The sequence below is a fragment of the Pelodiscus sinensis genome, chromosome 2 (assembly GCF_049634645.1).
Source record: "Pelodiscus sinensis isolate JC-2024 chromosome 2, ASM4963464v1, whole genome shotgun sequence".
In the NCBI taxonomy this organism is placed as follows: Eukaryota; Metazoa; Chordata; order Testudines; family Trionychidae; genus Pelodiscus; species Pelodiscus sinensis.
Genome location: NC_134712.1, coordinates 200,010,788 through 200,023,035, shown reverse-complemented (window position 1 = coordinate 200,023,035; position 12,248 = coordinate 200,010,788). Strand labels below are relative to the sequence as shown.

General features: G+C 45.5%; 1 protein-coding gene across 2 annotated transcripts in view; it reads right to left on the bottom strand.

Moving 5' to 3' along the window:
* CDCA7L (cell division cycle associated 7 like) overlaps positions 1-11,985 on the bottom strand; it is a 38,984-nt gene extending 26,999 nt beyond the window's left edge. Inside the window, exon 1 of one of the 2 annotated variants that reach the window (XM_075922234.1) lies at positions 11,822-11,985. In XM_075922234.1, the coding sequence (XP_075778349.1) occupies positions 11,822-11,839 (18 nt within the window). In that variant the 5' untranslated portion in view covers positions 11,840-11,985. Of the gene's footprint in view, positions 1-11,404; positions 11,544-11,821 lie in introns of those variants that run through there. The other variant, XM_006138348.4, reaches the window with a different exon arrangement.
* Between the last annotated feature and the right edge of the window lie 263 nt (positions 11,986-12,248).

The window sequence follows — 12,248 nt, the reverse complement described above, 5'->3', positions numbered from 1 at the left end:
TAGGGATGAAGATTCCGCCACCTCTCTAGGTAACCCATTCCAGCACATCACCATCCTCCTAGTAAAATAATTTTTTCTAATATCTAACCTAGGCCTCTCCTCCCCCACTGCAACTTGTGACCATTGCTCCTCATTCTGTCATCTGTCATTACTGAGAACAGCCTCTCTCCATCCTCTCTGGAACCCCCCTTCAGGTAGTTGAAGGGTGCTATCGAATCCCACCTCATTCTTCTCTTCTACAGACTAAACTAGCTGGACTTACCCGGCGTTTCTCGGGAAACCGGAGGAACAAAATTTTGAAAATGTAGGAAAGGAGGGGAGCCTGAGGCAGGGGACCCCCAGAGCCACAGACCCTGGGGGCTGAAGGCTCCTGGCCGACACTTGACCCTCTGAGAGCAGCAGGACCCTCCTCCCTCCGGGACCGAGGAGCCAGCCCCCAGGAGAACAGTACACAGCCATGTGGCCAGTAGCAAAGGGACTTCTCTTTGCAAGGTTGGCTCAGGGATCCACCTGCCCCGCTTTGGCAAGCAAAAGCTCAGAGCTCACATCTAGCCCCAATGACTGGAACCAGACACAGAAGAGCCCCACTCACAGTACGAACAGTAGCTGGCTGGCTTCAAAGCAGCATAACACATCAAGGGTTTAACCTGGCCCCTCCGCTCTGCGCTGCAGCAGGCACACGGATTCCTTCTGTTCGGATAAGCCCAGTGAGCTGAGCAGAAAGGCTGGCTGGCTTTGGTTTTGGTTTCCAGAGGGGGGAGGGTGGCAGGTGTGGAGCGACCCCGGATGGAAGGGAGGTTACACACGGGAGGGGCGCTTCAGCTCGCGCTTGGGACTGCAGGTGCCGCGGAGGGGGGGGAGGGCAGGGTGGGTTCCTGAGCCATTGTAAGCATGAGGGTGGGGGCACTGCATGCTGGCGGGGGAGAAGAGGGTAGGTTATGTAACCTCATAGGCAGCAGAGGAGGAGGCGAGTCCCGGGAGGCGCGGGAAGGGCGCCCCAGCTCACACTTGGGGCCACAGGGAGCAGGGCGGGACCCCGATCAGGTCCAAAAATACTTAAAACCTTCTCCTGGATGAAAGATTATCCAATGCAAAGTTTGGTTGCGGTAGCTCTTATAGTGTATGTCTAGATTACATGGCTCTGTTGACAGAGCCATGTAGATGAGTTTACTAGACATAGGAAAATGAAGCGGCGATTTCAATAATCGCCGCTTCATTTACATCAAAATGGCCACCACGCTGTGCCGATCAGCTGTTTGGCGGCACAGCGCAGTAGTCTGGACGCGCTGTGGTCGACAATGGAAGCCTATGTCAACCACTCTGGTAACCTCATTTCACGAGGCATAGCAGAGCGGTCGACAAAGGCTTCCCTTGTCAAGTGTGGAGCGTCCAGACTACCGTGCTGTGCCGCCAAACAGCTGATCCGCACAGCGCGGTGGCTATTTTGATGTAAATGAAGCAGCGATTATTTAAATCGCTGCTTCATTTTCCTATATCTAGTAAACTCATCTACATGGCTCCGTCAACGGAGCCATGTAATCTAGACATACCCATAGTGTCCAAGTTATTAGCGCTCAAACGTACAAACATTCTCCTTTATATATTAGGTAAGCCCAAATCCTTCAGCCTCTCCTCATAAATCAAATCCTCAGCCCTCTAATCATTTGGTCGCCCTTTACTGGACTTTCTCCAATGCATCCACATCCTGTCTGTAATGGGGGACCCAGAATTGGATGCAATACTCCAGGTGTGGCCTCACCAGTGCCAAATAAAGGGGAACAATCACGTCTCTAGATCTGCTGACAATGCTCCTCCTAATGCACACTAATATGCCATTAGTCTTGGCTACAAGGGCACACTGTTGACTCATATCCAGCTTCTCATCTGCTGTAATTCCCAGGTCTTTTTCTGTCAAACTGCTGCTTAGCCAGTCAGTCCCTAGCCTGCAACAGTGCTTGGGATTCTTCCATCCCAAGTGCAAGACTCTGCACTAAGAATATTAAGGACTAGTCAACTATCCGATAAGCAAATGCTTACCGAATAGTCAGTCGACTAGTTGATTCCCCACCCTTGCTGCCTCTATCAGACAGAGGCAGCAGATGGGGAAAGGAGGGGAGAAGGGGTACTTCAAAGCAGCAGCACTGCACAGGTGGGGCTCTTACACATTTCAAAGGAGGAATGCAGACGTGCCTATTGACTATTTAAGTAGTCGATGGTAATTCCATCGACTACTCAACTAGTCAATTAACCGCACTTTAACATCCTTACACTGCACTTGTCCTTGCTGAACTTCAGATTTCTTTGGTCCAAACTTCCAATTTGTCTAGGTCACTCTGGACCCTATCCCTACCTTCCACCGTATCTACTTTTCCCCCTAGCTTAGTGTTATCTGCAAACTTGCTGAGGCGGCAATCCATCCCCTCATCGAAATCACTAAGAAAGATCTTGAGCAAAACTGGCCTCAGAACCAACCCATGGGGCACCCCGCTTAATACTCTGGCCACAGCTAGGGCTCTCCATAGACAGGGGCTGCTACTGGCTCAGCAGGCAGTACCAGCTCGTGCTGGGACCAAACCCCACTGCGGCTCTGCAATTCAAAAGGCAGCAGGAGCCAAGCAGCCTGCTCCCAGCCCCCCCCCCCCTTTTGTTAAATGGGTTGGCCACCCCTGATCTACACTTAACAGTTTAAAGCGGCAGCGCTTTGAACTGAAACGTGGCCACAGCATGAACGCTGGGAAAGAGCTGCTGCGCTTGGGAGACAGGAAGCAGGGAGGGACGTTTTTTCACACCCGAGCCAGAAAGTTACAGTGCTGCGAAGTGCCAGTGTAGACTTGGCCTCAGTTCTAGATATACCGGGCCTTTGGACTGATAACGGAAAAAAGCATCTCAAGACACATAAATGCTTTGCTAGGTCAGTTTCCTCATCTCTAAATTTGAAATAATGAAGTACCTTATCTATCTTTTTTAAGAATGCTGAAATCTTTGTACAAATGTTACTTTAAGCTCACTGATATTAGATACAACATGCATTTGGGGAATCTGACTATTTTGTGATTATGCAAATTCACAATGCTGTGCCCATTGTAACCAAAGGTTAGGAATGATACACAGAGAAAAATCAAGCTTAAACTTGTTATTTTTTCAACACAGTAAGAAAATACAAACTTTAAGTAACATCTTGGTATTCAATATGTGACCCATGAAGAATGTGTGTAATATTTGCTCTCCCTACCAGTCAAAACAATATTTTCCTTACTGACAGCAGTGCAAATTCCATCTGAATTGATGGAGAGAAGAATAACCAGGTGATGTGATTTTGTTTTAGATGTCAGAAGCAACAGTAAAGATTTTGGAATCAGAATTTATCAGGCAGCTATGTTGATGCAAAGGGCAGAACAGAATATAATTCACCATTCTGCAGCTTTTCGCTTTTGCTCTGTTAGGAGAAATACAGACTATTTAAAAGGACACTCACAATAGTGATGTAAATATTGGTTTAAATGATTAAAATCATACCATTTAGCCAGTTAATCATTCACGGGTGGGTGCAGGGCAGTCAGGACTGGGGTCTCATCTGCTCTGATGTGGCAGGGACTCTGAAGCAGACATGGTGGCCGGAGTCATGCCTGCCCACTGCATGGCTGGGACCGTACCTGCTTATAGTAGACATAGCCCAGCCTGCCACCCCTACATGGCTGAGATCCCACCAGCTGGCCCAACACACCCAGGGTTGCTCCAGCCGGTCACAGTGGCTATGCTTGGGAGTTTGGACAAGGTCTGGTTAGCTGATAACCCAGTAAGCATTCTGGTAAGCCTAATGCTTAATGGGTAACCAGTCAACCTTTTACATCTCCAACCCACAACATGTATGTTCATATCTGACCTCTAATGGATACAAATTCTGAAAGATAATAAACATGTTTACTGCACTATCAAGTGTTTTCATTATATACACACTAGAGGGCTGAATCCTCTGCTCGCTCCCCCCTCTCTCTGGCCGATTTCACTTCGCTGAGAGAGCCTGTTGAGGCTGATGACTTCCATTTTGTCACCTGGCAGGAACAGTCTGTCATCTAACAGGAAAAATGTTTTTATATATATAAAAAGAGAAATATTTCCCAGACAACACTTTTCAACTAGGGCTGCTGATTAATTACAGCTAACTCATGCAGGTGAGTCAAAAAATTCATCTTGATTAATCACAATTTTAATTGCACTTAAAATAGAAAATAAATTAAAATTAGAAAAATATCCAAAATATTTAATACGTTTTCAAATAGACTAATTTCAATTAACACACAAAATACAAAGCATGTAATTTATTAATTGTGTAGTCGACAAAAATGTTGCCAACTACATGATTGACCGATAAGGGTTAGCAGTGAAAGCTCTCAGTCCCAGCATCAATCCCACCGTAGCTCTGCACTGTCTGGGGAGCTGGCGCAGAGGCAGGCTGGCTCAGTCCCAGCTTCTGCCAGGTCCCAGCATCAATCCTGGGGACTAATTACGCAGAGTTGCAGCAGGGTTCATGTCAGGGCCCAGTGTGATTCAGGACCGAGCTGGCCTATTGGCCAGCCTGCTAAAAAAATGTTCTTTCAGAGCCACGGGATGGGGAGAAGAGTGAAGCTGCATGTAGCTGATAGTATTAACCAATAAGCATCCACTTATCATCTACACTGTTACATCCCTAATACAAAGTGTGCAGTGCTCACTTGATATCACTTTATCACAGGTATTTGCACTGTAAAAATAGTAAAGAAATAGCATTTTCTAATTCATGTTATACATAGTTGTACAACTATTGTGAACGTACAACTTACAAATGCAGATTTCTTTGTTACATAATGGCACTCAAAAACCTAAACCATGTAAAAGTATAGCACCTAGTCCACTCAGACCTACTTCTCCTTCAGCCAATTGCTTAGAGAAACAACTTTTTTTATATTTATGGAAGATAATGCTTCCCACTTCTTATTTATAATGTCACCTGGAAGCGAGAAAATTTGCATGACACTTTTATAGCTGGCACTGTAAAGTATTTATGCGCCAAATATACTAAACATTTGTATGCTACTTCATGCTTCGACCACCATTCCAGAGGACCTACTTCAATGCTGATGACATTTGTTTAAAAAAAAGAGTGTTAATTACATTTGAGATTGAACTCCTTGGGGCAAAACTATATGCTTCCTAATCTGTTTTACCTGTATTCTACTATATATTTCATGATAGTACTCTTGGGTGATGGCCCAGCACATGTTCATATTAAGAACACTTGAGCTGTAGATTTGACAAAACACACCAAAAAAGATATCAATGTGGTTTAGACTTTAGACCAAAATATACATGTCTGCACAACCTTTTGAGACAATTTAAATAAATCAGGTTTTAAAAAAATCTAAATTGGTGAAAATCTGCATGTAAAGAAGTCTTTATTTGCAACAACCCTAATGACATCAACAGATCTAATGGCAAGAGCAAAGCCAGCACAATTTTATCCATTCAGAGCAGAAACTGCATCAAAGATTGATTTTCACAGACTAACTTCTGAGCATAAATTTACTTCAAGGCTTACAATAGTTATTTGTGTCACAGTAGCACACAGAGGCCCTAATCAGGATAGGGATGCAACAGTATAGTCGATTAACCAATTAACAGATAAACAAAAGTTTATAGGTTAATGCTATAGACTACATGCATTTCTCCTCCCCCAATTCCCCAGGCCAGTAATTTTTTTAGCTAGCTGGCCAGCAGCCCGGATCAGTTCTGACTTGCGCCGGGTCCATGACCTACCCCCGCTCCCAGGGAGCTCCCTGCCACCTCATGCTGCTACGTCTCTATCAGAGGCAGCTTTGTGGAGCCAGTTCACATGGGGAGCTAATTTTTAAACTAGCTCCCAATGCGGACCAGCTCCCGCCTGGCACCCTGTGCAACTGCTTCTGATAGAGAGCACAGGGTAGCAGGGGCTCTCCAGGAGTGGGGCCGGAGCACACTGGTAGCCAGCCACACCCCCCGGGGACTATAGAATAGTCAACTAACCGATAAAAATTCGTGAGGTTAATCGACTGTTCAATTAACTGATATTTAACATCCCTAAATCAGGATCACAGCTCTATTAGGCCACGTACTGAACAAAAATATAGCAAGAAACATTCCCTGCCATGAACTATTTACATTCCAAGTCTTGCTCCTGAATAAGAGTGTAGAATCAAGATCTAATTTAAAGACATACAGTTATAGCAAGTGGTCATAAAAGAAATGAAGGTGGAAAAGGGAAGAAGAAGAATGACAATGATAGGAATCACACGATTACACATGTTCATATTAGCTATGTGAACAAGAAGATTTTTTTAATTGACTCAAACTGAGATACCTGATCATCTACCAACCTCTTACCTGTTCACAGTTTCTCATCAAATGCTTGGAACAAGATGGCTATAGTTAAAGGGACTTTATGAAATAGTTTGAGGATGGAATATTCCATGCACATGCAGTGCCATAGAGGAATACATAAAACTGCTTTGGGAGAAGTAGAGGAAAAATGTGATGGGGAAAAAGCATGTACACCTGAAAGATCACACAAGATTAAGAGTTATGGATTACCATCCAAGATGAAAGTACTTTATCACCATAGCTGTATATTGTGAACATTTTAGTTATTCATGAAAAGCTATGATCTTTATTACATTAGCCAAACTATTATTGAATAGGACTCTTCCATTAATTTTAGCTTTCTGAATGCCCCAAATAATGGATTCTGGGTTTCTAAATGTTTTTAAATTAGTAACTAAATGAAGTTACTATTATAAATATTTGACTTCTCATGAAGTCTTAGGACAAGAAACTTATTTACAATGTTAAGTGCTATGACACTTCCCTTAACCCAGTGGTTTTCAAATCGTGGTTCCTGGACCACTAGTGGTCCAGGATAGTCTTGCAAGTGGGCCGCAGGCTCTGGAATCACGCCCAATTGCAGCAGCGGAGGGTGGTGCCTGGGAACAGCGGGAGACACAGAGCCAGGTAAGCGCCACCCACCTCCCTCATGCCCTAATACCACCCCTCTATCCCCCTCAACGCATCACCCTCCCACTAGGGATGTTAAATATCGGTTAATTGAATAGTCGATTAACCTAATGAATTCTTATCGGTTACTCGACAATTCTATAGTCCCTGGGGGCAGGGCTGGCAGCCAGTGCGCTCCAGCCCCACTCCCAAGGAGCACCCTGCAACCCCACGTTGCTGCTGTCTTTGTATCAGAGGCAGCAGAGCAGGATGCCAGGCAGGAGCTGGTCTGCAAGGGAAGCCAGTTTAAACACAAGCTAGTTTTAAAAGTGGCTCCTCTCATGGAATGGATGCCTGATACAGAGACAGCAGCATAAGGTGGCAGGGAGAGATCTGAGCTCCCAGACCCATCACGAGTTGGAGCTGAGCCAGACTGCTTGGCTACTAATACAATTTAAATGCAGAGCCGGAATAGGGGTAGGTCTCAGACCCGGTGCAAGCTGGGACTAAGCTGGACTGCTGGCCTGCCTGTTAAAAGAATTACTGGGGGAGGGAGGCAGAAATGCGTGTAGTCTGTAGCATTAACCTATAAGCTTTTGCTTATCAGTTAATTGATTAATCAACTATATTATTGCATCCTTACCTCCCACCCTCAGCCCACTCCTGTTCCCTACTTCCTGGCCAAAGCCTGCACCTCCACGCCCTCGCACACCCATTTTGTCACCATGGGTGGTTGGCTTGTGGTCCTCAGAAAGATCTGTGTTGAGCGGGGTGCACCACAAGTCAAAAAGTTTGAGAATTATTGCTTTAACCCCAGACCTGCAGTAAGCATTTTCCACCATCACGAAGCCATAACTTTCCCCATTGTTTATCATTGCAACCAACCAGCCTCTATTACCAGGAACTAAAACCCTAATCCTGCAATTTAGAATGTGGGCAGACTGCTACACCTACATGGAGCCCTCCAAAAGCCAATGGGGCTCAGCAGTCTATCCACACAATATAAATCGCAGGAATAAGACTGAACAATTGCTTTTTATAGGGAGTGTGAGCCTGCAATCCATAAAAGGTACTTTCATAAAAGATTAACATTATGTATATGAGAACCATAGATAGTATAACCATGCTTCAACTTCACTCCCGTTTCTCCTATCCGCTCTTCCCCACAATACCTACTACTGATACACACACAGAAGCTGATATTTCTGATTTAATATTGCCCGAAACAAGAGAAGCATCTTCTCATTCAAGGCCTCTAATCTACTTCTGGCTCCCAGTTTCCCAGAAAGCAGATTTGCACAGTATCACTGCACCACTGAGGTATATCTAGACTACATTGTTTTTTCAAAAAAACTGCCCTTTTTTAGAAAAAACTTCACCTGCGTCCACAATGCAATTGCATTCTTTCTAAATTAAATCGAAAGAATGCAGGGGTTTTTTTTTCCGATATTGGTAAGCCTCAAATTACAAGGAAAAATGCCTTTTTCGAAAGAGCCCTTTTGAAAAAAGGCATGCGTGGACGCAGAACAGGGACATTTGTCTAAAGAAGAGGCAGTCGAAAAAAAAGCATAGGTGCCCTAGTGGCCATTCTGTGAATAGCAATCAGGGCTTTCTTTCGAGAGAGCATCCATGCAATCTGGATTCTCTCTTCTGAAAAAGCAAATCGCTTTTTCGATCTGGTTTTGAGGTGTGGACACTCTCTTTTGAAAGAAGCTTCTTTCGAAAGAATCTTGCAGTCTAGGCCAGTGTTTCTTAAACTGTGTTCTGGGGAACACCAGTGTGCCGCAAGGCAGTCGGAGGTATGCTACGGAGAACAGAGTTCAAAATGGCCACCCTTAAAGGAGCAGGCAACTTTTTTTGCTTAAATTACTGCCCCCCCCCCCCGACCTTTTTTGGGGGGGGGGAGAGCTCAACAAAAAATCCTTGGTGTTCTTCATAAAAAAATTATTATTTGGTGTTCCTCTGTCTTAAAAAGTTTAAGAAACACTGGTCTAGATGTACCCTGAGTAAACTACCAGTCTAGAAAAAAAAATAGGCCCAAATTTTGCTACTTGGCTCTCTGGAGTCATGGAGTTCAGTGGCGCATCAGACAGTCACAAAGGCCCACTTCCCGGAGTCACTTGCAGGCTTGGGGCCATAGATGGCATTATCCAAAGACAGAATTCCAGTTAATATAAGTCAAAGATGATTTTTAAAATGCCTCTGTGATACCCGAAATGTACATTTGGCCAAGGAAAATAAATTTCTAAAACAAGGGTCAGTTTTTATAACAAAACTCCAATTTTAAGAAGTCTTTGTAAGTATTGAAAGCCATCTGTAAAACTTAGGTTTAAATGCACACTCTACAGATATGTTTAAAATTAGGCCTTTGGGTTACCAAACAATATACATGAATAAAGGTCTTGCAACTCAGAATATCTGGCTAGTGACTGGCTAAAATGGGGTCACACAACTATCTCGCCAAACTAGTTTGTGTCTGAAACCTTTGAACCTCACTGTGTTGTTAAGGGCTTAACATAATCAATAGATTACATTATGATTCTGAGAGACAAGGAAGCCTGAAACACATCTACACTCCTGCAGGTGATGAATCCACCTGACTCAGCAAGAAACAATTTAACCCACCACTGTTAGAGCTCCAGAGAAATAACAGGGAGGAGTGCAGGACTGCAGTGCCTCTTAACCCCAAAACAACCCCAAACTGCCACAAGAAATATTAAAAAGATTGCTGTTCTCTTTCCCCTCCACTGCCCTATTTATATAACGGGGGGGGGGGGGAAGGATTTAATTTCTTGTCCCTTGAATAAAAATGTAACTGGTCGTAATAACGCTGTAGCATTAGGCATTAATATTTTGCAGTTCCAATAAAAGGCAATCAGACAAAGGATCTGAAATCACTTTACAAGTACCAATAGCCTTGCAACACTCCAGTAATATTAGTATCAGAAGGGTAGCCATGTTAGTCTGAATCTGCAAAAACAACTAGAAGTCCTGTGGCACCTTACAGACTAACAGATTTATTGGAGCATAAGCTTTTGTGGGCAAAGACCCACGACTTGGCAAAGTGGTTCTTTGCCCACAAAACCTTACGCTCCAATAAATCTGTTAGTCTATAAAGTGCCACAGGACTTCCAGTAATATTGTTAGTCTCACTTTCAGATGGAGAGAAGTTGAGGATCATGTTAAATTGAGAGGGCAGAGCCAGGAACAGACCTCAGGTTCTTAATATATTTGTATGGAAGAGTGCACACGGATTTAACATCTTTTTGCTTTTGAAATGTTTAGTATGGTTTTTAGTCTGTATTCAACTGCCTCTCATGTAAAGCTTCTTTTCTTAAGCTTAACAGATTCATTAATGAAATTACGATACATGTGGTGACTTTCCAAGAAGGTGCCAATGTATTAAACCTAATCCTGCAAATATTTTCAAAAAGTAAGTTTGTGTGTGTGTGTGTCCCTTTAACTACTAATTGTACATGAAGTTCAAAACTACTCATAAGTGTAAAACTAAACCTCAAAAGCACCAATCTGCAAACATTTACACACAGACTTAATGTTACTCATATATGCATGTTTGTAGCACTGGGAACTAAACAACATCTTTAACAAAAATAAGAAGAGGTCAGAAGCAAAAGAACTATCACTAGAAAATATATGAGAATCAGGCCATCCAGAGACTTTTTAAAAAGCCCCTTTACAAAACAATGAAAATAAATTCACCAATAGGGTAGACCAAATATTTTAAGATTTGGTTACAAAAATTACAAATTCTTAAGATATGCTTTTTAAAACACGGTTCTGTATTCCAATGTACAGAAGATAACAGGAAAACGAAAAAAACTTAATTACAAAGAAACAGTAACACTAACTAGTTTATTTTTCCTAATGGTGTTTTACAAACAACACATTAATTAAAGTTTAGTGTTTTGCTTTATAATATAAGAACACATCATCACAAGTGAAGAACCTTTTAATTTTTAAAATACAGCAGCGTCCACTTAAATAAAGCTTCACAAATCTTGGGTTTTGAATTTTAACACTGATTATCATGCAAGCAGGAGGAAGGAGGGGAAAAAACGGAAAGAGGGGCGTGTAGTTGCCAGCCCCATTTTTTTTTTTTTTTTGGCCACTGCTGCCAGTTAGTCTATAGAGTCTGCTGCCGCCGCCAACTACACGCAGTAACATCCCCAAGTTTTGTTCCAAATCTAAGATGTGTAAGAAGTAAAAGTCCCATTAAGTAAGTGGAAAATCCAGAAAGAGGGAAGTCAGATCTGGCACGTCAAATGAGAAGAGAGCTGTTGGAGGAAAAGCAGCCCCACAAACACACTGCAAATACCTCCCCAGTAGCACCAAGCAATCGGTTCATTATTGGAAACTTCTGAGGAGCAGGGGAATCAACTACCTTTTAAGAGGCCAACCTGTAGAGCCGGGCGGACTTGCAAGCAATACAGGGAGTCCAGGCCAACGCAGCATGACCCCCCTCCTCCTGCCCCAGCCCATCACCCGCCCCATTAATCAGCACGCTCAGGGCTCCCGCCTCTGCAATGCGCGGGGGGTCGCTCGGGGAGGAGGAGAGGGCCGAGGCGGCGGCGGCGGGGTCTGTCCCCGCGCTGGCGCCGAGGGAGCGCCCTTTGGAGGACACGCTCCACGTGGCGGAGAGGAACGCAGGCGGGCTCCGGCTGAGCGGGGCAAGAGGCGCGCTGCAAAGCTCTGCCGCCGCCGCTGCCCGGGCACATGCGCCTCCGCGCAGGCGGGCTGCGCTTGGCGCCCCGCTGCGGCCGGGGGGGGGGGGCTCTAGGCGCGCCCGGGGCCGCCTCACCTTGCTCGCCGCTGCCATCGTGCTGCCGCCGCCCGAGCCCGGGACCGAGCGCGCCGCCGACGCTGGGCCGCAGGGAGCGCGGCTTCCCCCGGACGTGCGGGGGGCAGGGCGGGCGCGGGGCCCAGCTGCAGCCGCCGCCTGCTCCGCCCGGGGCGAGGCGCGGGCTGCGCTGGGCCCGCCCCCGCTAGCCGCGCTGCGAGGCGCGCTCGTCAGCCCCGTCCTGGCCGGCCGGCTCGGGCCCAGCCCCTAGGGCCGCGGGCTGAGGCCACCGCGCTGCCCCCTGAGCGCGCTACGGCCGATTCCCGCCCTGCGCACCAGAGTTAGGGCCACGGAAGGATTTGCCCATCAACCCGGCCGCCCCTCCAGGAGAGGGGGACTATCTCCTCTGGGGGGCTCCCTGCTCCCACCTAGGAAGCAGCGTTCCAGG